This window comes from Coregonus lavaretus (assembly GCF_964263955.1).
Source record: "Coregonus lavaretus genome assembly, contig: HAP1_SCAFFOLD_4310, whole genome shotgun sequence".
Classification (NCBI taxonomy): Eukaryota; Metazoa; Chordata; class Actinopteri; order Salmoniformes; family Salmonidae; genus Coregonus; species Coregonus lavaretus.
Window position 1 is genome coordinate 7,667 of NW_028166176.1, and position 27,412 is coordinate 35,078.

Sequence of the window (27,412 nt, forward strand, 5' to 3'; positions counted from 1 at the left end):
TATCTTTGTAGTCATTTATTAATAGTCATCCTAAAGTCCCATTTGTTGACATTCAACTTGTGTAAATACATTCAGTCAGAAACACATTGAACATGGTAAATAACAGGACAATGTAGCCTCTAGAAACAAAACCATCTACTGTCTTTCTCACTATTGTACTGTACATGCATGATACAGTAGAGACAGGAGTTTTTCTGGCTGTTTTATCCTGAGCAGGAAAAACTCTGGGCCCTGTGTATGAGATATGTAAAGATAGTCATGTCAGGAGTTGTTCATGGAAGTAAACGACTATATAGATGGCAATATGATTTAGGACTTTCATCATTTACATTCTGTCACACAGCTAATTATGCCAGCCCTGCAGTAAGACACCAGATTAAGCTATTAAGATATGTTAGTGCAGGGCTGGAACAGTGTTGGATCCCCCTGGACTAATGAGAGTGTCAGGCGTGGGAGTCTGATTTGAGCTGCTCCAGCTCGGTGGAAGTACCAGTACCAGTTCCAGTACCAGTTCCAGTCTTCTTGGTTCCTGGTGTCTGTTTCCTTCCCTTCTGGAACACAGCTGCTATCTCCTTAAATGTCTTCCCTTTGGTCTCCGGCACACGCAGGTAGGTGAACACAGTGAAGCCAAACAACAGCACCGCAAACAGGACGAACACATAGCTACCACACAGAGCCTGGCGGGAGAGGTGGAGGGTAGAGGGAAAGAGAGAGAGAGAGAGAGAGAGAGATGGAGGGTAAGTTAATGGGTCTGTCGATCTGTCTGTCCGTCCCGCAGTCCGTCTGTCCGTCCGCCCATGCATCTTACCTCTATGTAAGGGAAGGTCATGCCTATGATGAAGTTGCTGGTCCAGTTGGTGCAGCCAGCCAGAGCTATAGCAGCAGGCCTGGGGCCCTGACTGAATAACTCAGCCACGATGAACCAGGGGATGGGACCAGGGCCGATCTCAAAGAAACACACAAACAGGAAGATGGCCGACATGCTGACGTAGGACATCCAGGAGTAGACACTCTGGGGAGGAGAGGAGAAGAGAATACCTCTGGTATGCAATCTGGTTTCTGCTCAGGTTATGGATGTGTCACTGCAACCTTGTAGGTCCTAAATGATGTCACCATTGCCCTTGATTCTAAGCAATGTTGTGCTGCTATTTTAATTGACTTGGCCAATGCTTTTGATACGGTAGACCATTCCATTCTTGTGGGCCGGCTAAGGAGTATTGGTGTCTCTGAGGGGTCTTTGGCCTGGTTTGCCAACTACCTCTCTCAAAGAGTAAAGTGTATAAAGTCAAAACATCTGCTGTCTCAGACTGCCTGTCACCAAGGGAGTACCCCAAGGCTCAATCCTAGGCCCCACGCTCTTCTCAATTTACATCAACAACATAGCTCAGGCAGTAGGAAGCTCTCTCATCCATTTATATGCAGATGATACAGTCATATACTCAGCTGGCCCCTCCCCGGATTATGTGTTGAACACTCTACAACAAAGTCTTTCTTAGTATCCAACAAGGTTTCTCTGCCCTTAACCTTGTTCTGAACACCTCCAAAGCAAAGGTAATGTGGTTTGGTAAGAAGAATACCCCCTTCCCCACCGGTGTGATTACTACCTCTGAGGGTTTAGAGCTTAGTACTAGGGAGTATGACTAGATGGTACACTGTCCTTCTCTCAGCACATATCAAAGCTGCATGCTAAGGTTAAATCTAGACTTGGTTTCCTCTATCGTAATCGCTCCTCTTTCACCCCAGCTGACAAACTAACCCTGATTCAGATGAACCATCCTACCCATGCTAGATTACGGAGTGGGAGAGCCAAACTCCGGCGTGCTCCGATTCCTACCTATTCACCCGGGAGCTACGCAAGGTGTTCGACACCTCTCGGGTGGTGTCGGGGCACGAGGCCGGGAGGCAGCTCACGGCCTGTCGGCAGGTTGACTGTTCGGTGGCGGACTACTCCATGGAGTTCCTGACCTGGGCTCGAGAGGCAGGATGGGAGGAGGCCGCCCTGGTCGTCCTTTACGCTAAGGGGCTATCAGAGGGGATGAAGGACGAACTCTCCTTCAGGGAGCTGCCTGAGTGACTGGACGGCCTCATCGACCTCTCGGTGCGGGTAGACAATCGGCGTCGTAAGAGGGCGCACGAGAGAGGCATGACGCAAGGCGCGCCTCCGCGTCCCCCTATCAGCCCAGAGGCTTTCTACCGATTCAGGGAGGAGACGCCTCAGGAGGAGGCTATGCAGCTGGGTACGATGCGCCTGTCCAGGATGGAAAGGCAGAGGCGTCTGCGCCAGGGACGTTGCCTGTACTGCGGCCAGGCAGGTCACCACTGCGACTCATGCCCGGAGAAGCCGGGAAATGGGAGGGCTCGCTAGTATCGGGAGGGGTGCTAGCAAGCCGGAACCGAAACCTCAACTCCAGAGACTCCCAGACTTTTCTCCCTGTCAGGGTTCAGTGGGCCCGCGCTGCGCGTCGGGTGCATGCACTGGTGGATTCTGGGGCTGAGAGAAACCGGATGGACGCGGGGGGGCTATGGGAGGATGTCAGTTTTTCATTGTGGACTCTCTGGCGTGTCCCCTCGTCCTCGGGCTCCCCTGGCTGGTCACCCACAAACCCCGGATAGACTGGTCCACGGGGCGGCTCATCCTGAAGGGAGGCACCGCCCCCGTCCTGTTCCGGTCTCCACCGACCACTCATCAGCCCAAACTACTGTCCCAGACCACCTACCAGTCCTCACGTCTTCCCCAGGTCCCGCATTCCGAACTGCCTACCGCCCTAGCGGTGGTTGCCACTGGGAGGATGGCGGCTACAGACTCCGTCACCAGCACAGACCTGGCAGGCATTTCCTGGGAGTTTTGGGATCTGGGGGAGGTGTTTAGTAAGAGGCATGCCAAGGGCCTACCTCCTCATAGGCCATACGACTGTGCTATCGATCTCCTGCCGGGCGCCATGCCCACACGAGGGCGATTGTTTTACTTGTCCCGGCTGGAGACACTGGCCATGAGGGAGTATATCAACGAGGCACTCGTCGAGGGTCACATCCGTCCCTCTACCTCACAAGCGGGTGCAGGCTTCTTCTTCGTGGGGAAAAAGGAAGGTGGACAGCGGCCGTGCATTGATTACCGGGCGCTCAACGACATCACGGTTAAGAACCGCTACCCACTCCCCCTGATGACGACGGCATTCGAGTCGTTGCAGGGAGCCCGGGTCTTCACCAAGCTGGACTTACGTAATGCCTACAACCTGGTGAGGATTCGGAAGGGGGACGAGTGGAAGACGGCGTTTAACACACCCAGTGGGCATTACGAGTACCAAGTCATGCCGTTTGGTCTAGTCAACGTGCCTGCGATGTTCCAGGCGTTGGTCAATGACGTGCTCCGGGACCTCCTCGACTACAGCATCTTCGTGTATTTGGATGATATCCTCATATTTTCGAAGGACATGAGTGAACATTTTTATAGGCGGTTCATTCGCAATTTTAGCTCCCTAGCCACTCCCCTTCGCCTGGATCCCGGAAGTGGGGAACACATTTGATGTGCTGAAGTGCCGTTTTACATCGGCCCCGGTCCTCGGGCATCCTGATCCGTCCCTGCCGTTCATTGTGGAGGTGGATACTTCAGACGTTGCGGTGGGAGCAATCCTGTTTCAGCAGTTCCTTCTCGGACCGTAAGACTCACCCCTGCGCATTTTTCTCCTGTCGGCTGTTCCCTGCGGAGCGGAATTACGACGTGGGGAACCATGAGCTGCTAGCGGTCAATCTCGCCCTGGGGGAGTGGAGACATTGGCTAGAGGGGGCCGCCCATCCATTTGTCATATGGACTGACCACAAGAACTTAGCCTACAGTCAGGGAGCCAAGAGGCTCAACTCGCGCCAGGCCAGGTGGGCGTTGTTCTTCACCAGGTTCCGGTTCACCATCTCATACCGTCCGGGGTTGAAGAACACCAAGCCTAATGCGCTCTCCCGGCAGTTCGACCCCGTGGACCTGGTGGAGAGGGACGACCCCATTGCCCCCCCGTGTAGCTCAGTTGGTAGAGCATGGCGTTTGCAACGCTGGGGGCCAGTATGAAAAATGTATGCACTCACTAACTCTAAGTCGCTCTGGATAAGAGTGTCTGCTAAATGACTAAAATGTAAAATGTAAATGTCCCCAATGCCCTGATTGCTGCCCCAGTTTTGTGGGGAATCGATAGGCTGGTCAGAGCAGCCGATCCGGGAGGAGGTCCATCGGGGAGGATGTACGTACCCAAGGCTGCGCGCTCGCGACTGCTTCAGTGGGCGCTCGCGTCTGACCTCACCAGCCATCCATGGGGCGCCAGGACGTTGGAGTTCCTGCATAGGAGGTTCTTGGCCATCTGCTGATGGGGATACGCGCGCCTTCGTGGCTGCTAGCCCGGTGTGCGCGCTCACGTCAGCCCGTGGCAGGGCTGCTCCGACCCCCGCCTATGCCCAAGTGCCCCTGGTTCCACATCTCGTTGGATTTCATTTCCACCGGGAGACGGCTAAGTTGGTGGTGCAGCACGTTTTCCGGGTCCATGGCCTTCCCCAAGATGTGGTGTCGGATCGTGGCCCTCAGTTCACCTCCAGGTTCTTGAAGGTGTTCGCCACCTGCCTCGGCGCCTCCGTCAGCTTGTCTTCCGGCTTCCATCCCCAGTTGAATGGGCAGATGGAGCGCGTCAACCAGGATCTGGAAGTGGTGCTGAGGTGCTACGCCTCCAGCAACCCAGCTACGTGGAGTCAACGACTGGCGTGGGCAGAGTACGCCCACAACACCCTTCTCTGCTCATCCACCGGCCTGTCCCCCTTCCAGTGCCAATACGGGTACCAACCCCCCCATTCCCCGAGCAAGAGGAGGAGGCGGCGGTCCCGTCGGTCCAGGCCCACATCAGTCACTGTCGCCGCACCTGGAGGCAGGTACGGACGGCACTTAAGCGAGCCTCGGTCAGGTCTCAACTCCAGGCCAACCGCAGGCATCGCCCGGGACAGAGGGTGTGGCTCTCCACGCAGGATCTTCCCCTCCGCGTGGAGTCCAGGAAGCTGTCCCCCCAGTTCGTCTGGCCATTCAGAGTGGTCCGGCGAGTCAACCCAGTGGCCTACCGCCTGCAACTTCCCCCCACCATGAAGGTTTCATCCCACATTCCATGTGTCCCTCCTCAAGTCAGTCACCACCTGTCCCCTGGCTCCCCCTCCTCGTCCTGTTCCCCCCACTGCGCCTCGTCGGAGGGCAGCTGGCTTTTACTGTGGACCGGATCCTGGACTGCCGGCGGATGGGGAGGGGTCTCCAATTCCTGGGTGCACAGGAGGGACATTCTGGACCCAGGGCTGATAACAACAGAGGTGAACGGCTGGGGCAGTTCGTCTGGGGGAGGGGGGCACTGTTACAGGAGGGGGTCGCAGTTCCGGAGCGACCCACTAGGTGTCTTCCTATTGGTGTCACCTGTGTCTATCTGATTCACCTGTGTATTTATTCCCTGCTAGTTTCACTATGCCAAGCAGTACTAATCAGTGTCTGATCGCGGGACGTATGGACAGGTACGTGAGAAGTGTTCTCCCTGTTTAGTTATTATTTCAGTCATAGTGAGTATTTCATATTTTTGGTTGTCTGCCTGTTTTTTGGAGTCTTCTTTGCTCCGCCTTTCTTTTTTGTGTAAAGTCCGTAATTTTGTATCCTGACTTCGGGACCATCAGTAAAGTTCCTTGTTTCATCATCTCTGCCTACCGCCTACTGTCTAACCTGCACCGCACCTGGGTCACACCTCACACCAACCGTTGCAAAGAGTGCTCTCGAGCGGCTAGATGTTTTTTACCATTCGGCCACCAAATTTGCCACCAATGCTCCTTATAGGACACATCACTGCACTCTATACTCCTCTGTAAACTGGTCATCTCTGTATACCCGTCGCAAGACCCACTGGTTGATGCTTATTTATAACACCCTCTTAGGCCTCACTCCCCCCTATCTGAGATACCTACTGCAGCCCTCATCCACCACATTCAACACCCGTTCTGCCAGTCACATTCTGTTAAAGGTCCCCAAAGCGCACACATCCCCGGGTCGCTCCTCTTTCCAGTTCGGTGCAGCTAGCGACTGGAACGAGCTGCAAAAAACACTCAAACTGGACAGTTTTATCTCCCTCTCTTTATTCAAAGACTCAATCATGGACACTCTTACTGACAGTTGTGGCTGCATTGCGTGATGTATTGTTGTCTCTACCTTCTTACCTTTGTGCTGTTGTCTGTGCCCAATTATGTTTCTACCATGTTTTGTACTGCTATCATGTTGTGCTGCTGCCATGTTGTGTTGCTACCATGCTGTTGTCATGTGGTTTTGCTACCATGCTGTGTTGTCATGTGTTGCTGCCATACTATGTTGTTGTCTTAGGTCTCTCTTTATGTAGTGTTGTGGTGTCTCTTGTCGTGATGTGTGTTTTGTCCTATATATATTTTTTTTATCCCAGCCCCCGTCCCCGCAGGAGGCCTTTTGCCTTTTAGTAGGCCGTCATTGTAAATAAGAATGTGTTCTTAACTGACTTGCCTAGTTAAATAAAGGTTAAATAAAATAAATAAATACAAATTATTTTACTCTGGAGGAACAAGAGATGGTTAACAAACATAGGAAACAGTCATATACAGACAGGAAATGTAACTCTCAAATACTGAAACCCTATTGGTAGAGAGATAGAGACAATTCATTTTGATTGGTCATACCAGGTAGACGAGGCCGACTGTCATGGCGACGGCACAGATACACATCCCTCCTAAACCAATCAGAGTCAATGTCCGTCGGCCGGCCCTGTCCACTAGGGCCACCTGCAACACACACACACATTTTAGTTCACTTAAACAGTATGACTGTTTGCATCACTGACCTACAAATGGTTTGTCTATGTGTGTGTGTGTGTGTGTGCGTGTGCGTGCGTGTGTGTCAATGTGTGTGTGTGTGTGTGTGTGTCTGTGTGTCTGTGTGTGTGTGTGTGTGTGTGTGTGTGTGTGTGTGTGTGTGTGTGTGTGTGTGTGTGTGCGTGTGTGTGTGTGTCTTTCCGTACCGACACCATAGTAAAGACGGTATTGATAACTCCTACTCCAATGGTTGCATAGACAGGCTGGGTGACTCCTGCTCTCTCAAAGATGGCTGTTGAGTAATAAAAGATCTAAAGAGATAAAAACAAACATTATGTTTCCATCCAGTAAAGCAGAGTCATAAAAACCTCAATCTGACTCATCCATGCTGTTAAAACGATATAAAACAATATACAACAATATAAAACAATATACAAAGATTCAATACACTCACTGGTGACTCAACACACACACACTTCACTCTCTCACTCATTCACAATCCCTCTCTTTTCTTCCTGTATTCTCTCTCTCAGACAGTTGTTCCCTCTCTGCCCCTCTCTCTCAGTAACTCACAGCGTTGATTCCAGATAGTTGTTCCCTCTCTCCCCCTCTCTCTCAGTAACTCACAGCATTGATTCCAGATAGTTGTTCCCTCTCTCCCCCTCTCTCTCAGTAACTCACAGTGTTGATTCCAGACAGTTGTTCCCTCTCTCCCCCTCTCTCTCAGTAACTCACAGCGTTGATTCCAGACAGTTGTTCCCTCTCTCTCAGTAACTCACAGCGTTGATTCCAGACAGTTGTTCCCTCTCTCCCCCTCTCTCAGTAACTCACAGTGTTGATTCCAGACAGTTGTTCCCTCTCTCCCCCTCTCTCTCAGTAACTCACAGCGTTGATTCCAGACAGTTGTTCCCTCTCTCTCAGTAACTCACAGTGTTGATTCCAGACAGTTGTTCCCTCTCTCCCCCTCTCTCTCAGTAACTCACAGCATTGATTCCAGATAGTTGTTCCCTCTCTCCCCCTCTCTCTCAGTAACTCACAGTGTTGATTCCAGACAGTTGTTCCCTCTCTCCCCCTCTCTCTCAGTAACTCACAGTGTTGATTCCAGATAGTTGTTCCCTCTCTCCCCCTCTCTCTCAGTAACTCACAGTGTTGATTCCAGACAGTTGTTCCCTCTCTCCCCCTCTCTCTCAGTAACTCACAGCGTTGATTCCAGACAGTTGTTCCCTCTCTCCCCCTTTCTCTCAGTAACTCACAGCGTTGATTCCAGACAGTTGTTCCCTCTCTCTCAGTAACTCACAGCGTTGATTCCAGACAGTTGTTGTGAGAGATGCATCATCAGGGCTACAAACAGCTGCTGCCTGTAGAGAGACGACCGCACCTAGAAGACCACAGACACACATCACAGCATTAATACAGGTCTGCAGACATATCACAGCATTAATACAGGACTGCAGACACATATCACATTATTAATACAGGACTACAGGCATATTACAGCATTAATACAGGACCACATACACATATCACATTATTAATACAGGACTACAGGCATATCACAGCATTAATACAGGTCTGCAGACACATATCACATTATTAATACAGGACTACAGGCATATTACAGCATTAATACAGGTCTGCAGACACATATCACATTATTAATACAGGACTACAGCCATATTACAGCATTAATACAGGTCTGCAGACACATTATTAATACAGGACTACAGGCATATTACAGCATTAATACAGGTCTGCAGACACATATCACATTATTAATACAGGACTACAGACATATCACAGCATTAATATAGGACCACAGGCATATCACAGCATTAATACAGGTCTGCAGACACATATCACATTATTAATACAGGACTACAGACATATCACAGCATTAATACAGGTCTGCAGACACATATCACATTATTAATACAGGACTACAGACATATCACAGCATTAATACAGGTCTGCAGACACATATCACATTATTAATACAGGACTACAGCCATATTACAGCATTAATACAGGTCTGCAGACACATATCACATTATTAATACAGGACTACAGGCCTATTACAGCATTAATACAGGTCTGCAGACACATATCACATTATTAATACAGGACTACAGCCATATCACAGCATTAATATAGGACAACAGGCATATCACAGCATTAATACAGGTCTGCAGACACATATCACATTATTAATACAGGACTACAGACATATCACAGCATTAATACAGGTCTGCAGACACATATCACATTATTAATACAGGACTACAGGCATATCACACCATTAATACAGGTCTGCAGACACATATCACATTATTAATACAGGACTACAGGCATATTACAGCATTAATACAGGTCTGCAGACACATATCACATTATTAATACAGGACTACAGACATATCACAGCATTAATACAGGTCTGCAGACACATATCTCATTATTAATACAGGACCACAGACATATCACATCATTAATACAGGTCTGCAGACACATATCACATTATTAATACAGGACTACAGGCATATTACAGCATTAATACAGGACCACATACACATATCACATTATTAATACAGGACTACAGGCATATTACAGCATTAATACAGGTCTGCAGACACAAATCACATTATTAATACAGGACTACAGGCATATTACAGCAATAATACAGGTCTGCAGACACATATCACATTATTAATACAGGACTACAGGCATATTACAGCATTAATACAGGACCACATACACATATCACATTATTAATACAGGACTACAGGCATATTACAGCATTAATACAGGACCACAGACACACATCACATTATTAATACAGGACTACAGATACATATCACATTATTAATACAGGACTACAGACACATATCACATTATTAATACAGGACTACAGATACATATCACATTATTAATACAGGACTACAGACACATGTCACATTATTAATACAGGTATACAGACATATCACATTATTAATACAGGACTACAGGACTACAGATATATTTCATTATTAATACAGGACTACAGACACATATCACGTTATTAATACAGGCCTACAGACATATTTCATTATTAATACAGGACTACAGGACTACAGATATATTTCATTATTAATACTGGACCACAGACACATATCACATTATTAATACAGGACCACAGACACATATCACATTATTAATGCAGGACTACAGACACATTTCATTATTAATACAGGACTACAGACATATTTCATTATTAATACAGGACTACAGACAGATATCACATTATTAATACAGGACTACAGATACATATCACATTATTAATACAGGACTACAGACACATATCACATTATTAATACAGGACCAGACCAACATGATTAGACAGCTATACACCAGATGTTCAGTAGAGGAGATATTGAACGTACCAGGACGGCGATAGAGACTTGCGCCTCCTTCTCCACCTCCTCCTTCTCCCTCCTCATCTCCTCCAGATCAGCCGATGGGTCATACTCTCCCTTCAGACGACGCAGACCTACAAATGCACGCACATACAGCATGTGTGTATTTTTATTCAATTATTATTTATTCAGGTTATTCTTATTCAGATCATATATATTTTCTAAGAGAGAGCTGATATTTCTACAGTACGTACTCTTCTTGGCCTCCTCCACCATGCCTCTCTTGATGTAGAGGTATCTGGGACTCTCAGGACACAGTGGCAGTAGTAGAGACTGTAACACAGCAGGAGCTCCAGACAGACCCAGCAGCACCGGCCAGTAGTAGTCATTACCCAGGAGGAACTCTAGACCTAGCACCTGGGGGACAGGGGGACAGAGATGAGGGACGGACACAGACAGTGACAGGGGGATGGAGATTAGGGACGGACACAGAGAGAGACAGGGGGACAGATTAAGGACGGACAGTGACAGGGGGACCGAGATAAGGGATGGACACAGACAGTGACAGGGGGATGGAGATTAGGGACGGACACAGAGAGAGACAGGGGGACAGAGATTAGGGATGGACACAGACAGTGACAGGGGGACAGAGATTAGGGACAGACACATAGGTGTGTGTGTGTGTGTGTGGTCTTACCTGACTCAGTAGTATACCAGTAACAATAGCCAGTTGATGTAAGGTTCCCAGAGCTCCTCTGTAGGCCATTGGAGCTATCTCCCCTATATACATAGGAACTAACCCTGAGGACAGACCTGAGAAGGGGAGAGAGAGAGAGAGAGAGAGAGAGAGAGAGAGAGAGAGAGAGAGAGAGAGAGAGAGAGAGAGAGAGAGAGAGAGAGAGAGAGAGAGAGAGAGAGAGAGAGCGAGAAAGAAAGAAAGAAAGAAAGAAAGAAAGAAAGAAAGAAAGAAAGAAAGAAAGAAAGAAAGAAAGAAAGAAAGAGAGACACTTTATGGAACCCAAAGCCTTCACTATTTCATCCTGGAATATCCAAGGCCTGAGGTCATCTGCCTTTGGCCTAAAGAGCAGGAACCTGGACTTCACCAAATAAATCGGAAATAGATGGTATAGAGGAGACGGACCCACTGGTTGCCCTCTAGGTTACAGAGAGCTGGTAGTCCCATCCACCAAACTACCAGGTGTGAAAGAGGGAAGGGACTCAGGGGGTATGCTAATTTGGTATAGAGCAGACCTAACTCACTCTATTAAATTAATCAAAACAGGAACATTTTACATTTGGCTAGAAATTCAAAAGGAAATGATCTCAACAGAGTAAAATATCCTCCTGTGTGCTACCTATATCCCCCCACTATAATCCCCATACTTTAATGAAGACAGCTTCTCCATCCTGGAGGGGGAAATCAATCATTTCCAGACCCAGGGACATAGTCTGTGGCGACCTAAATGCCAGAACTGGACAAGAACCTGACACCCTCAGCACACAGGGGGACAAACACCTACCTGGAGGTGACAGCATTCCCTCCCCCAAATCCCCCCCTAGGCACAACTACAACAACATAACCAACAAAAACGGGTCACAACTCCTGCAGCTCTGTCGCACACTGGGTATGTACATAGTCAATGGTAGGCTTCGAGGGGACTCCTATGGTAGGTACACCTATAGCTCATCTCTTGGCAGTAGTACGGTAGACTACTTTATCACTGACCTCAACCCAGAGTCTCTCAGAGCGTTCACAGTCAGCCCACTGACACCCCTATCAGACCACAGCAAAATCACAGTCTACTTGAACAGAGCAATACTCAATAATGAGGCATCAAAGCCAAAGGAACTGAATAATATTAAGAAATGCTATAGATGGAAGGAAAGTAGTGTCGAAACCTATCAAAAAACAATTAGGCAACAACAAATTAAATCCCTTTTAGACAACTTCCTGGACAAAACATTCCACTGTAATAGTGAAGGTGTAAACTTGGCAGTAGAAAACCTAAACAGTATATTTGACCTCTCAGCATCCCTATCATATCTAAAAATCTCTAACAGAAAACCGAAGAAAAGTAACAACAGTGACAAATGGTTTGATGAAGAATGCAAAAACCTAAGAAAGAAATTGAGAAACCTATCCAACCAAAAACATAGAGACCCAGAAAACCTGAGCCTACGCCTCCACTATGGTGAATCACTAAAACAATACAGAAATACACTACGGAAAAAGAAGGAACAGCATGTCAGAAATCAGCTCAATGTAATTGAAGAATCCATAGACTCTAACCACTTCTGGGAAAATTGGAAAACACTAAACAAACAACAACACGAAGAGCTATCTATCCAAAACGGAGATGTATGGGTAAACCACTTCCCCAATCTTTTTGGCCCTATAACAAAGAACAAACAGCAAAAAAATATACATGATCAAATGCAAATCTTAGAATCAACTATTAAAGACTACCAGAACCCACTGGATTCTCCAATTACATTGAATGAACTACAGGACAAAATACAAACTCTCCAACCCAAAAAGGCCTGTGGTGTTGATGGTATACTCAATGAAATGATAAAATATACAGACCACAAATTCCAATTGGCTATACTTAAACTCTTTAACATCATCCTTAGCTCTGGCATATTCCCCAATATTTGGAACCAAGGACTGATCACCCCAATCCACAAAAGTGGAGACAAATTTGACCCCAATAACTACCGTGGGATATGCGTCAACAGCAACCTTGGGAAAATCCTCTGGATTATCATTAACAGCAGACTAGTTCATTTCCTCAGTGAAAACAATGTACTGAGCAATTGTCAAATTGGCTTTTTACCAAATTACCGTACGACAGACCACATATTCACCCTGCACATCCTAATTGACAAACAAACAAACCAAAACAAAGGCAAAGTCTTCTCATGCTTTGTTGATTTAAAAAAAAGCTTTTGACTCAATTTGGCATGAGGGTCTGCTATACAAATTGATGGAAAGTGGGGTTGGGGGAAAAACATACGACATTATAAAATCCATGTACACAAACAACAAGTGTGCGGTTAAAATTGGCAAAAAACACACACATTTTAAGCCCCACCCTCTTCAACATATATATCAACGAATTGGCGAGGGCACTAGAACAGTCTGCAGCACCCGGCCTCACCCTACTAGAATCTGAAGTCAAATGTCTACTGTTTGATGATGATCTGGTGCTTCTGTTACCAACCAAGGAGGGCCTACAGCAGCACCTAGATCTTCTGCACAGATTCTGTCAGACCTAGGCCCTGACAGTAAATCTCAGTAAGACAAAAATAATGGTGTTCCAAAAAAGGTCCAGTTGCCAGGACCACAAATACAAATTCCATCTAGACACCGTTGCCTAGAGCACACAAAAAAACTATACATACCTCTGCCTAAACATCAGAGCAACACAGGTAACTTCCACAAAGCTGTGAACGATCTGAGAGACAAGGCAAGAAGGGCCTTCTATGCCATCAAAAGGAACATAAAATTTGACATACCAATTAGGATCTGGCTAAAAATACTTGAATCAGTTATAGAACCCATTGCCCTTTATGGTTGTGAGGCCTGGGGTCCGCTCACCAACCCAAAATTCACAAAATGGGACAAACACCAAATTGAGACTCTGCATGCAGAATTCTGCAAAGATATCCTCTGTGTACAACGAAAAACACCAAATAATGCATGCAGAGCAGAATTAGGCCGATACCCGCTAATTATCAAAATCCAGAAAAGAGCCGTTAATTTCTATAACCATTTAAAATGAAGCGATTCCCAAACCTTCCATAACAAAGCCATCACCTACAAAGAGATGAACTTGGAGAAGAGTCCCCTAAGTAAGCTGGTCCTGGGGCTCTGTTCACAAACACAAACAGACCCCACAGAGCCCCAGGACAACAACAACAACAACACAATTAGACCCAACCAAATCATGAGAAAACAAAGAGAGAATTACTTGACACATTGGAAATAATTAACATAAAAACAGCGCAAACTAGAATGCTATTTGGCTGAATACCTGACCACTGTGACTGACCCAAACTTAAGGAAAGCTTTGACTTTTTTCTGGGAAAAAGCGCGCTCTCCTCCAAGGAGTGAATGTCCCGAGACAGAAGAGTCATTTTCCTGTGCGTTTTTGCTGCCAACTTTACTTTATTTTTCTTTTTTCCATCGCAACTTTTTTCCCTCATTCAACTTTTTCACTCCGGACGCTTTATCTGGACATGGTTCGTCAACATCTTCAACAGCCGAAGCTAAGTAGTAACATTAACATGATGTCTTCTAATTGCAGTCGCTGTACTCATAATATACAGGAGAACGATCGCCTTACGGCGAGAATAGCTGTGCTACAAGCCCAGCTTCAGACGCAATCGTTAGGCAAGGGTAATTTCAGTGTAGGAAAGGAAGAAACAGCGTCTGTGCCACCAGTAAGTACAGATAGTAACGTTAGTATAAATCCCCCCGCACAGTCCCCGCAGCCGGACAACTTTCTCATGGCTTCTGGAGGGAAATACTGTCGGAATGCTCAACCGGTGTCGCTCATTCAGCCGACAGAAACTTTCAACCGGTTTTCCCCATTATGTAGCGAGTCGGAGTCTGAGTCTGAGTCTTCTCTTGTCTCTACTCCTCCCGTTACGGGGTCTGAGACGCCGAAGGCTCCCACCATTAGCTCTGACAAATTGAAAACCCTAGTCATTGGCGACTCCATTACCCGCAGTATTAGACTTAAAACGAATCACCCAGCGATCATACACTGTTTACCAGGGGGCAGGGCTACCGACGTTAAGGCTAATCTAAAGATGGTGCTGGCTAAAGCTAAAACTGGCGAGTGTAGAGAGTATAGAGATATTGTTATCCACGTCGGCACCAACGATGTTAGGATGAAACAGTCAGAGGTCACCAAGTGCAACATAGCTTCAGCGTGTAAATCAGCTAGAAAGATGTGTCGGCATCGAGTAATTGTCTCTGGCCCCCTCCCAGTTAGGGGGAGTGACGAGCTCTACAGCAGAGTCTCAGCACTCAATCGCTGGTTGAAAACTGTTTTCTGCCCCTCCCAAAAGATAGAATTTGTAGATAATTGGCCCTCTTTCTGGGACTCACCCACAAACAGGACCAAGCCTGACCTGCTGAGGAGTGACGGACTCCATCCTAGCTGGAGGGGTGCTCTCATCTTATCTACCAACATAGATAGGGCTCTAACTCCTCTAGCCCCACAGTGAAATAGGGTGCAGGCCAGGCAGCAGGCTGTTAGCCAACCTGCCAGCTTAGTGGAGTCTGCCAATAGCATAGTCAGTGTAGTCAGCTCAGCCATACCCATTGAGACTGTGTCTGTGCCTCGACCTAGGTTGGGCAAAACTAAACATGGCGGTGTTCGCCTTAGCAATCTTATTAGGATAAAGACCTCCTCCATTCCTGCCATTATTGAAAGAGATCGTGATACCTCACATCTCAAAATAGGGTTACTTAATGTTAGATCCCTCACTTCAAAGGCAGTCATAGTCAATGAACTAATCACTGATCATAATCTTGATGTGATTGGCCTGACTGAAACATGGCTTAAGCCTGATGAATTTGCTGTGTTAAATGAGGCCTCACCTCCTGGTTACACTAGTGACCATATTCCCCGTGCATCCCGCAAAGGCGGAGGTGTTGCTAACATTTACGATAGCAAATTTCAATTTACAAAAAAAAAAATGGCGTTTTCGTCTTTTGAGCTTCTAGTCATGAAATCTATGCAGCCTACTCAATCACTTTTTATAGCTACTGTTTACAGGCCTCCTGGGCCATATACAGCGTTCCTCTCTGAGTTTCCTGAATTCCTATCAGACCTTGTAGTCATAGCAGATCATATTCTAATTTTTGGTGATTTTAATATTCACATGGAGAAGTCCACAGACCCACTCCAAAAGTCTTTCGGAGCCATCATCGACTCAGTGGGTTTTGTCCAACATGTCTCTGGACCTACTCACTGCCACAGTCATACTCTGGACCTAGTTTTGTCCCATGGAATAAATGTTGTAGATCTTAATGTTTTTCCACAAAATCCTGGACTATCGGACCACCATTTTATTACGTTTGCAATCGCAACAAATAATCTGCTCAGACCCCAACCAAGGAGCATCAAAAGTCGTGCTATAAATTCTCAGACAACACAAAAATTCCTTGATGCCCTTCCAGACTCCTTCTGCCTACCCAAGGACGTCAGAGGACAAAAATCAGTTAACCACTTAACTGAGGAACTCAATTTAACCTTGCGCAATACCCTAGATGCAGTTGCACCCCTAAAAACGAAAAACATTTGTCATAAGAAACTAGCTCCCTGGTATACAGAAAATACCCGAGCTTTGAAGCAAGCTTCCAGGAAATTGGAACGGAAATGGCGCCACACCAAACTGGAAGTCTTCCGACTAGCTTGGAAAGACAGTACCGTGCAGTACCGAAGAGCCCTCACTGCTGCTCGATCATCCTACTTTTCCAACTTAATCGAGGAAAATAAGAACAATCCAAAATTTCTTTTTGATACTGTTGCAAAGCTAACTAAAAAGCAGCATTCCCCAAGAGAGGATGGCTTTCACTTCAGCAGTAATAAATTCATGAACTTCTTTGAGGAAAAGATCATGACCATTAGAAAGCAAATTACGGACTCCTCTTTGAATCTGCGTATTCCTCCAGGGCTTAGCTGTCCTGGATCTGCACAGCTCTGCGAGGGCCTGGGATCGGGAGAGACACTTAAGTGTTTTAGTACTATATCTCTTGACACAATGATGAAAATAATCATGGCCTCTAAACCTTCAAGCTGCATACTGGATCCTATTCCTACTAAACTGCTGAAGGAGCTGCTTCCTGTGCTTGGCCCTCCTATGTTGAACATAATAAACAGCTCTCTATCCACCGGATGTGTACCAAACTCACTAAAAGTGGCAGTGATAAAGCCTCTCTTGAAAAAGCCAAACCTTGACCCGGAAAATATAAAAAACTATCGGCCTATATCGAATCTTCCATTCCTCTCAAAAATTTTAGAAAAAGCTGTTGCGCAGCAACTCACTGCCTTTCTGAAGACAAACAATGTATACGAAATGCTTCAGTCTGGTTTTAGACCCCATCATAGCACTGAGACTGCACTTGTGAAGGTGGTAAATGACCTTTTAATGGCGTCAGACCGAGGCTCTGCATCTGTCCTCGTGCTACTAGACCTTAGTGCTGCCTTTGACACCATCGATCACCACATTCTTTTGGAGAGACTGGAAACCCAAATTGGTCTACACGGACAAGTTCTGGCCTGGTTTAGATCTTACCTGTCGGAAAGATATCAGTTTGTCTCTGTGAATGGTCTGTCCTCCGACAAATCAACTGTACATTTCGGTGTTCCTCAAGGTTCCGTTTTAGGACCACTATTGTTTTCACTATATATTTTACCTCTTGGGGATGTTATTCGAAAACATAATGTTAACTTTCACTGCTATGCGGATGACACACAGCTGTACATCTCAATGAAACATGGTGAAGCCCCAAAATTGCCCTCGCTAGAAGCCTGTGTTTCAGACATAAGGAAGTGGATGGCTGAAAACTTTCTACTTTTAAACTCGGACAAAACAGAGATGCTTGTTCTAGGTCCCAAGAAACAAAGAGATCTTCTGTTAAATCTGACAATTCATCTTGATGGTTGTAAAGTCGTCTCAAATAAAACTGTGAAGGACCTCGGCGTTACTCTTGACCCTGATCTCTCTTTTGACAAACATATCAAGACTGTTTCAAGGACAGCTTTTTTCCATCTACGTAACATTGCAAAAATCAGAAATTTTCTGTCCAAAAATGATGCAGAAAAATTAATCCATGCATTTGTTACTTCTAGGTTAGACTACTGCAATGCTCTACTTTCCGGCTACCCGGATAAAGCACTAAATAAACTTCAGTTAGTGCTAAATACGGCTGCTAGAATCCTGACTAGAACCAAGAAATTTGATCATATTACTCCAGTGCTAGCTTCCCTACACTGGCTTCCTGTTAAGGCAAGGGCTGATTTCAAGGTTTTACTGTTAACCTATAAAGCGTTACATGGGCTTGCTCCTACCTATCTTTCCGAGTTGGTCCTGCCGTACATACCAATACGTACGCTACGGTCACAAGACGCAGGCCTCCTAATTGTCCCTAGAATTTCTAAGCAAACAGCGGGAGGCAGGGCTTTCTCCTATAGATCTCCATTTGTATGGAACAGTCTGCCTACCCATGTGAGAGACGCAGACTCGGTCTCAACCTTTAAGTCTTTACTGAAGACTTATCTCTTCAGTAGGTCATATGATTGAGTGTAGTCTGGCCCAGGAGTGTGAAGGTGAACGGAAAGGCTCTGGAGCAACGAACAGCCCTTGCTGTCTCTGCCAGGCCGGTTCCCCTCTCTCCACTGGGGTTCTCTGCCTCTAACCCTGTTACAGGGGCTGAGTCACTGGCTTGCTGGTGCTCTTTCATGCCGTCCCTAGGAGGGGTGCGTCACTTGAGTGGGTTGAGTTACTGACGTGATCTTCCTGTCTGGGTTGGCGCCCCCCCTTGGTTTGTGCTGTGGTGGAGACCTCTGTGGGCTATACTCGGCCTTGTCTCAGGATTGTAAGTTGGTGGTTGAGGATATCCCTCTAGTGGTGCGGGGGCTGTGCTTTGGCAGAGTGGGTGGGGTTATATCCTTCCTGTTTGGCCCTGTCCGGGGGTTTCTTCGGATGGGGCCACAGTGTCTCCGGACCGCTCCTGTCTCAGCCTCCAGTATTTATGCTGCAGTAGTTTATGTGTCGGGGGGCTGGGGTTAGTTGGTTATACCTGGAGTACTTCTCCTGTCTTATCCAGTGTCCTGTGTGAATTTAAGTATGCTCTCTCTAATTCTCTCGTTCTCTCTTTCTCTCTGAGAACCTGAGCCCTAGGACCATACGTCAGGACTACCGGGCATGCTGACACCTTGCTGTCCCCAGTCCGCCTGGCCTTGCTGCTATTCCAGTTTCAACTGTTCTGCCTGCGGTTACGAAACCCCTACCTGTCCCAGACCTGCTGTTTTCAACTCTTAATGATCGGCTATGAAAAGCCAACTGAGAGACCTGAGCCCTAGGACCATACGTCGGGACTACCGGCCGTGGTGACTCCTTGCTGTCCCCAGTCCGCCTGGCCTTGCTGCTATTCCAGTTTCAACTGTTCTGCCTGCGGTTATGGAACCCCTACCTGTCCCAGACCTGCTGTTTTCAACTCTTAATGATCGGCTATGAAAAGCCAACTGAGATTTATTCCTGATTATTATTTGACCATGCTTGTCACTTATGAAAATTTTTGAACATCTTGGCATGGTTCTGTTATAACCTCCACCCGGCACAGCCAGAAGAGGACTGGCCACCCCTCATAGCCTGGTTCCTCTCTAGGTTTCTTCCTAGGTTTTGGCCTTTCTAGGGAGTTTTTCCTAGCCACCGTGCTTCTACACCTGCATTACTAGCTGTTTGGGGTTTTAGGCTGGGTTTCTGTACAGCACTTCGAGATATTAGCTGATGTACGAAGGGCTATATAAAATAAAATTGATTGATTGATTATGTACAGACTCAGTGGGCATAGCCTTGCTATTGAGAAAGGCCGCCGTAGGCAGGCCTGTCTCTCAAGAGAAGACAGGCTATGTGCACACTGCCCACAAAATGAGGTGGAAACTGAGCTGCACTTCCTAACCTCCTGCTAAATGTATGACCATATTAGAGACACATATTTCCCTCAGATTACAGAGATCCACAAAGAATTCGAAAACAAACCCAATTTTGATAAACTCCCTTATCTACTGGGTGAAAAACCACAGTGTGCCATCACAGCAGCAATATTTGTGACCTGTTGCCACAAGAAAAGGGCAACCAGTGAAGAACAAACGCCATTGTGAATACAACCCATATTTATGTTTATTTATTTTCCCATTTCTACTTTAACTATTTGCACATTGCTACAACACTGTATATATACATAATATTACATTTGAAATGTCTTTATTCTTTTGGAACTTCTGAGTATAATGTTTACTGTTAATATTGATTGTTTATTTCACTTTTGTTTACTATCTACTTCACTTGCTTTGGCAATGTTAACATACATTTCCCATGCCAATAAAGCCCTTAAATTGAAATTGAAATTGAAATTGAATTGAGAGAGAGAGAGAGAGAAGAGAGAGTCAGTACCAGCCTTGTTCACACTTGTAGTGATCAGGATGTAGTGGACAGAGCTGGGCCAAATACTTATTTCCTGTTGTAGTGTGTGACTTCATTTATTGATTACTCACCACAGTAGAATCCCATGACACAGCGTCCAGCGATGACCAGGATGTGAGGTTTCCACATCTTAGCCATCCCCATCAATAGACCTGCTATTACTGCTAACACATTCACCATCAACATGCCCTTCACCCTGCACAGACAGCATAGGCATTAGCTCAGTGGCTAACACAGTCTTGTGGCATACAGACGACCCGAGTTCAAACACAGTCACACAAGCGCATTCAGTTTCATCTTGAGACAGATAGATGAAGAGGGAGGTAAGGACGCTCACACACACCTTCCTCTCAGGTCTCCAATGAAGCCCACCAGGAAGGACGACACCACACCCCCGATGGAGAAGATTGACACAGACAGAGACCAATACATGACCACAGACGGATGCACTTCCTGCTTCCTTGTCTCTGTATCATTCTCTGATAGGAGACGCTCCTCAGGGAGCACTCCCAGGGACCGCCCATAATGCTGCTCAATCACCTAGGAAACAAAGTAAAAGTTTATAATACTACTAGTTGTTTACTCATTACTATAATAAACAGTGTGGGTGTACCTTCTGTGGTGCATTGATGACTCCCAGGCTGTATCCATACTGTAGAGAACCCAAGACTGCAGAAAACACTGCTAGGGCTAGAGTGCCTGTCAGCTGCTGTAGGACACAGAGATATTAAAAGGTGCCTGTAATGCTCTGACCTAGTGTGCAGGGAAACAGTTGTATGCACCATGCTGTCCCATTTGCTGTAAAATACTGTTAATAACAGAGCAACAAAACTTCTTCACATTACTCAGTGTTACTGTTTCCTGATTAAACTAATCAAGGGATTGATATTTAGTTGACTAGTTCAATTAGGTGTGTCACACATGCAGTTAACAAAAATATATGGACATTTCTGCTCTGTCCAAAATTACAACCAACTGATTGCAGCATTACTGCAAAAATGGAGGAGGCAAGTGGAAACGGGAGAAGGTAGGGAACTTGTTTGTTTGCCCTGCATTAAAGACCAAAATTGGCAAAAGAAACTGTCAAAAATAAAAAATATATCAGTTTTACTTGAGGACCAAAACGTTGACCACAACGCCATACAGGTTGCAAAATAGTTGGGAGGAGATTTTTGATGTACCGATTCCATGGCACATGGTCTATGAACTGATACACAAAACGACGCCGGATTCCAATCGTCCCAGTTTTTCCATTTAAATTATTATAGAAAATTATTGTAACCAATAGAATGTTATATATATACAGTGGGGGAAAAAAGTATTTAGTCAGCCACCAATTGTGCAAGTTCTCCCACTTAAAAAGATGAGAGAGGCCTGTAATTTTCATCATAGGTACACGCCAACTATGACAGACAAATTGAGAATTTCTTTTCTAGAAAATCACATTGTAGGATTTTTTATGAATTTATTTGCAAATTATGGTGGAAAATAAGTATTTGGTCACCTACAAACAAGCAAGATTTCTGGCTCTCACAGACCTGTAACTTCTTCTTTAAGAGGCTCCTCTGTCCTCCACTCGTTACCTGTATTAATGGCACCTGTTTGAACTTGTTATCAGTATAAAAGACACCTGTCCACAACCTCAAACAGTCACACTCCAAACTCCACTATGGCCAAGACCAAAGAGCTGTCAAAGGACACCAAAAACAAAATTGTAGACCTGCACCAGGCTGGGTAAGACTGAATCTGCAATAGGTAAGCAGCTTGGTTTGAAGAAATCAACTGTTGGAGCAATTATTAGGAAATGGAAGACATACAAGACCACTGATAATCTCCCTCGATCTGGGGCTCCACGCAAGATCTCACCCCGTGGGGTCAAAATGATCACAAGAATGGTGAGCAAAAATCCCAGAACCACACGGGGGGACCTAGTGAATGACCTGCAGAGAGCTGGGACCAAAGTAACAAAGCCTACCATCAGTAACACACTACGCCGCCAGGGACTCAAATCCTGCAGTGCAAGACGTGTCCCCCTGCTTAAGCCAGTACATGTCCAGGCCCGTCTGAAGTTTGCTAGAGTGCATTTGGATGATCCAGAAGAGGATTGGGAGAATGTCATATGGTCAGATGAAACCAAAATATAACTTTTTGGTAAAAACTCAACTCGTCGTGTTTGAAGGACAAAGAATGCTGAGTTGCATCCAAAGAACACCATACCTACTGTGAAGCATGGGGGTGGAAACATCATGCTTTGGGGCTGTTTTTCTGCAAAGGGACCAGGACGACTGATCCGTGTAAAGGAAAGAATGAATGGGGCCATGTATCGTGAGATTTTGAGTGAAAACCTCCTTCCATCAGCAAGGGCATTGAAGATGAAACGTGGCTGGGTCTTTCAGCATGACAATGATCCCAAACACACCGCCCGGGCAACGAAGGAGTGGCTTCGTAAGAAGCATTTCAAGGTCCTGGAGTGGCCTAGCCAGTCTCCAGATCTCAACTCTTTGGAGGGAGTTGAAAGTCTGTGTTGCCCAGCGACAGCCCCAAAACATCACTGCTCTAGAGGAGATCTGCATGGAGGAATGGGCCAAAATACCAGCAACAGTGTGTGAAAACCTTGTGAAGACTTACAGAAAACGTTTGACCTGTGTCATTGCCAACAAAGGGTATATAACAAAGTATTGAGAAACTTTTGTTATTGACCAAATACTTATTTTCCACCATAATTTGCAAATAAATTCATAAAAAATCCTACAATGTAATTTTCTGGATTTTTTTTCTCATTTTGTCTGTCATAGTTGACGTGTACCTATGATGAAAATTACAGGCCTCTCTCATCTTTTTAAGTGGGAGAACTTGCACAATTGGTGGCTGACTAAATACTTTTTTCCCCCACTGTATATGGAGGAGACAACAATCCCAGCTCTGCAGATTTTGCTACGAAGAGACAGAATCCTTAACTCACTTGTTTTTGTACTGCCCATATGTAGCTTGTTTTTGGTCGCAGGTTCAGGAATGGCTAAAAAATTGCAACATTTACTTGGAGCTTACTCTGTAAATAGCACTACTAAGTGATTTGATAAGTCATAGTCAGTTGATAAATAATATAATAATACTCTTAGCAAAGGTTTTTATCTTTAATTTACAATCTGTAGAAACTATGAGAATAGAAAGGTTCAGAACTTTTGTGAAACATCACACAGTGGAAAAATATATGGCAGCTAAAATCAAAACTGGATGGTCTTCAGAGATAGATTGTAGGGGTTGAGGGTAGCTGAAGGCTGGGACTAAAATCAAACAAAAGATAACTAATGTAAAATATACTGTCCGTGAAATGTATGTAGTATGTATAAACTGGAAGTGGAAGCCTAAGTATTTTTGTCCATTAGTTTACTCCAATTAGGGAAGGGGTGGTAGGTTTAGGGGAAAATAATAAAGAAGGAAAAAATATGTATATATATTTAAAATAAAATACACTACCGTTCAAAGGTTTGGGGTCACTTAGAAATGTCCTTGTTTTCCAAAGAAAAGCATTTTTTTTGTCCATTAAAATAACATCAAATTGATCAGAAATACAGTGTAGACATTGTTAATGTTGTAAATGTAGCTGGAAACGGCTGATTTTTAATGGAATATCTACATAGGCGTACAGAGGCCCATTATCAGCAACCATCAGTCCTGTGTTCCAATAGCACGTTGTGTTTGCTAATCCAAGTTTATCATTTTAAAAGGATAATTGATCATTAGAAAACCATTTTGCAATTATGTTAGCACAGCTGAAAACTGTTGCGCTGATTAAAGAAGCAATAAAACTGGCCTTCTTGAGACTAGTTGAGTATCTGGAGCATCAGCAAAAGTGGGTTCGATTACAGGCTCAAAATGGCCAGAAACAAATAACTTTCTTCTGAAACTCGCATGGAATAGCCTTCATTTCTCAGAACAAGAATAGACTGACGAGTTTCCGAAGAAAGTTGTTTCTGGCCATTTTGAGCCTGTAATCGAACCCACAATTGCTGATGCTCCAGATACTCAACTAGTCTCATGAAGGCCAGTTTTATTGCTTCTTTAAATCAGCACAACAGTTTTCAGCTGTGCTAACATAATTGCCATTGGAACACAGGACTGATGGTTGCTGATAATGGGCCTCTGTACGCCTATGTAGATATCCCATTAAAAAAATCAGCCGTTTCCAGCTACAATAGCCATTTACAACATTAACAATGTCTACACTGTATTTCTGATAAATTTGATGTTATTTTAATGGACAAAGAAAATGCTTTTCTTTCGAAAAGAAGGACATTTCTAAGTGACCACAAACTTTTGAACGGTAGTGTACATATTTACAAAAAATATATATATGGGGGATTGGAAATTATGCACAGAGTTACAATGACAGAAGCCACAATCTACAGTGGGGGAAAAAAGTATTTCGTCAGCCACCAATTGTGCAAGTTCTCCCACTTAAAAAGATGAGAGAGGCCTGTAATTTTCATCATAGGTACACGTCAACTATGACAGACAAAATGAGAAAAAAAAATCTCCAGAAAATCACATTGTAGGATTTTTTATGAATCTATTTGCAAATTATGGTGGAAAATAAGTATTTGGTCAATAACAAAAGTTTCTCAGTACATTGTTATATACCCTTTGTTGGCAATGACACAGGTCAAACGTTTTCTGTAAGTCTTCACAAGGTTTTCACACACTGTTGCTGGTATTTTGGCCCATTCCTCCATGCAGATCTCCTCTAGAGCAGTGATGTTTTGGGGCTGTCGCTGGGCATCACAGACTTTCAACTCCCTCCAAAGATTTTCTATGGGGTTGAGATCTGGAGACTGGCTAGGCCACTCCAGGACCTTGAAATGCTTCTTACGAAGCCACTCCTTCGTTGCCCGGGCGGTGTGTTTGGGATCATTGTCATGCTGAAAGACCCAGCCACGTTTCATCTTCAATGCCCTTGCTGATGGAAGGAGGTTTTCACTCAAAATCTCACGATACATGGCCCCATTCATTCTTTCCTTTACACGGATCAGTCGTCCTGGTCCCTTTGCAGAAAAACAGTCCCAAAGCATGATGTTTCCACCCCCATGCTTCACAGTAGGTATGGTGTTCTTTGGATGCAACTCAGCATTCTTTGTCCTTCAAACACGACGAGTTGAGTTTTTACCAAAAAGTTATATTTTGGTTTCATCTGACCATAATACATTCTCCCAATCCTCTTCTGGATCATCCAAATGCACTCTAGCAAACTTCAGACGGACCTGGACATGTACTGGCTTAAGCAGGGGGACACGTCTCGCACTGCAGGATTTGAGTCCCTGGCGGCGTAGTGTGTTACTGATGGTAGGCTTTGTTACTTTGGTCCCAGCTCTCTGCAGGTCGTTCACTAGGTCCCCCCGTGTGGTTCTGGGATTTTTGCTCACCGTTCTTGTGATCATTTTGACCCCACAGGGTGAGATCTTGCGTGGAGCCCCAGATCGAGGGAGATTATCAGTGGTCTTGTATGTCTTCCATTTCCTAATAATTGCTCCCACAGTTGATTTCTTCAAACCAAGCTGCTTATCTATTGCAGATTCAGTCTTCCCAGCCTGGTGCAGGTCTACAATTTTGTTTCTGGTGTCCTTTGACAGCTCTTTGGTCTTGGCCATAGTGGAGTTTGGAGTGTGACTGTTTGAGGTTGTGGACAGGTGTCTTTTATACTGATAACAAGTTCAAACAGGTGCCATTAATACAGGTAACGAGTGGAGGACAGATGAGCCTCTTAAAGAAGAAGTTACAGGTCTGTGAGAGCCAGAAATCTTGCTTGTTTGTAGGTGACCAAATACTTATTTTCCACCATAATTTGCAAATAAATTCATAAAAAATCCTACAATGTGATTTTCTGGATTTTTTTTCTCTCAATTTGTCTGTCATAGTTGACGTGTACCTATGATGAAAATTACAGGCCTCTCTCATTTTTTTAAGTGGGAGAACTTGCACAATTGGTGGCTGACTAAATACTTTTTCTCCCCACTGTATCTGCAATATTAAAGCTGATCTACCCCCCTAAAAAATTAATAAATGTCTGTCAATGATGGAATAAAATACATACTGCTTGTTACTGTTCCTGTTTACAGACGTGCTTTTCTCAGAAATAAAAAACAGACGTAAAATATGATGAATCACTGATATAACCAGCTCTGTCATGCCATCAACAAATGAACTGTCAAATCAATGGTACTCTCCTCCCTACCTCGGTTTAATCATGACGAACGATGCCCACACACACACTCTCTCTCACACACACACACTCTCTTTCACACACACACACACCTGTCACACACACTCCTGTCCTTGTGTGTAGCTACAGAGCATCGTTCAGTCAGGATTGAACAGTCAGAGATTTTACTACATTATAAAACCAGCAGCTTGGCTTTCAACGTTTGTTTAATAAATGGATTAGATACCTCAAAACGAGCATGTGTGTGTGTGAGATAGTGTGTAAAAGTGTACGGAGAGAGATCTTACCTTTCCCGACTCCATGATGGGTTCAGAGTCTTGACACCAGCTCCAACAACATGAACTGATCACACACACGTACGCAAACACACACACTTCCAGGGTAATCATCAATCGCTGGGATCACGCTGTGTCCATGCACTCATCTCCACATACACACAGCACTGGATAGAAAGACAGACCGGAGCAAAGCACCTCTATCTGTACACCATATTGTTGGGCGTTTATCATTCATATCATTAACATCATTAACGTCATTAACATCACACATGGTGCCTAACATACTTCACCTCCTGTCTTAGGTTGTGTTTGTCACCCTGTTTTCATGGTGGTTAAACTCTGTGTAGTGATTAGTGAACACACAGTATCTGGGCTGGTTTCCACTGTTCACACACACCCTGGTCATCCTGAGCTCAGCACATTAGCTCTAAATGAGGGGGAAGATCTAAGACACACACACACGTTCAGTCACGCAC

General features: G+C 45.1%; 1 protein-coding gene across 2 annotated transcripts; it reads right to left on the minus strand.

Annotated features, from left to right (window-relative positions):
* slc2a2 (solute carrier family 2 member 2) lies at positions 1 to 27,054 on the minus strand. 2 transcript variants are annotated; one of them, XM_084190206.1, is made up of 12 exons: positions 26,946 to 27,054; positions 21,055 to 21,150; positions 20,785 to 20,981; positions 20,513 to 20,637; positions 10,912 to 11,027; positions 10,469 to 10,631; positions 10,242 to 10,348; positions 8,126 to 8,206; positions 7,035 to 7,139; positions 6,697 to 6,798; positions 809 to 1,012; positions 1 to 677 (listed from the first exon to the last, which is right to left on the minus strand). In XM_084190206.1, the coding sequence occupies exons 1-12, from the start codon at positions 27,045 to 27,047 to the stop codon at positions 444 to 446; spliced, it is 1,632 nt and encodes a 543-aa protein (XP_084046332.1). In that variant the 5' UTR covers positions 27,048 to 27,054; the 3' UTR covers positions 1 to 443. The 2 variants fall into 2 exon arrangements, with proteins under 2 accessions (XP_084046332.1, XP_084046333.1); XM_084190207.1 differs by having other exon boundaries at positions 21,055 to 21,147; positions 26,946 to 27,050.
* Between the last annotated feature and the right edge of the window lie 358 nt (positions 27,055 to 27,412).

Bases quoted from the DNA above. Each gene is read 5' to 3' on its own strand.
- slc2a2 (XM_084190206.1), bottom strand. From the start codon at position 27,047: ATGATTACCCTGGAAGTGTGTGTGTTTGCGTACGTGTGTGTGATCAGT. The intron at 10,632-10,911 runs GTAAGACCACAC...CCTGTCCCCCAG, and splicing joins CTGGTATACTACTGAGTCAG to GTGCTAGGTCTAGAGTTCCT. The intron at 6,799-7,034 runs GTACGGAAAGAC...TGTGTGTTGCAG, and splicing joins CCGTCTTTACTATGGTGTCG to GTGGCCCTAGTGGACAGGGC.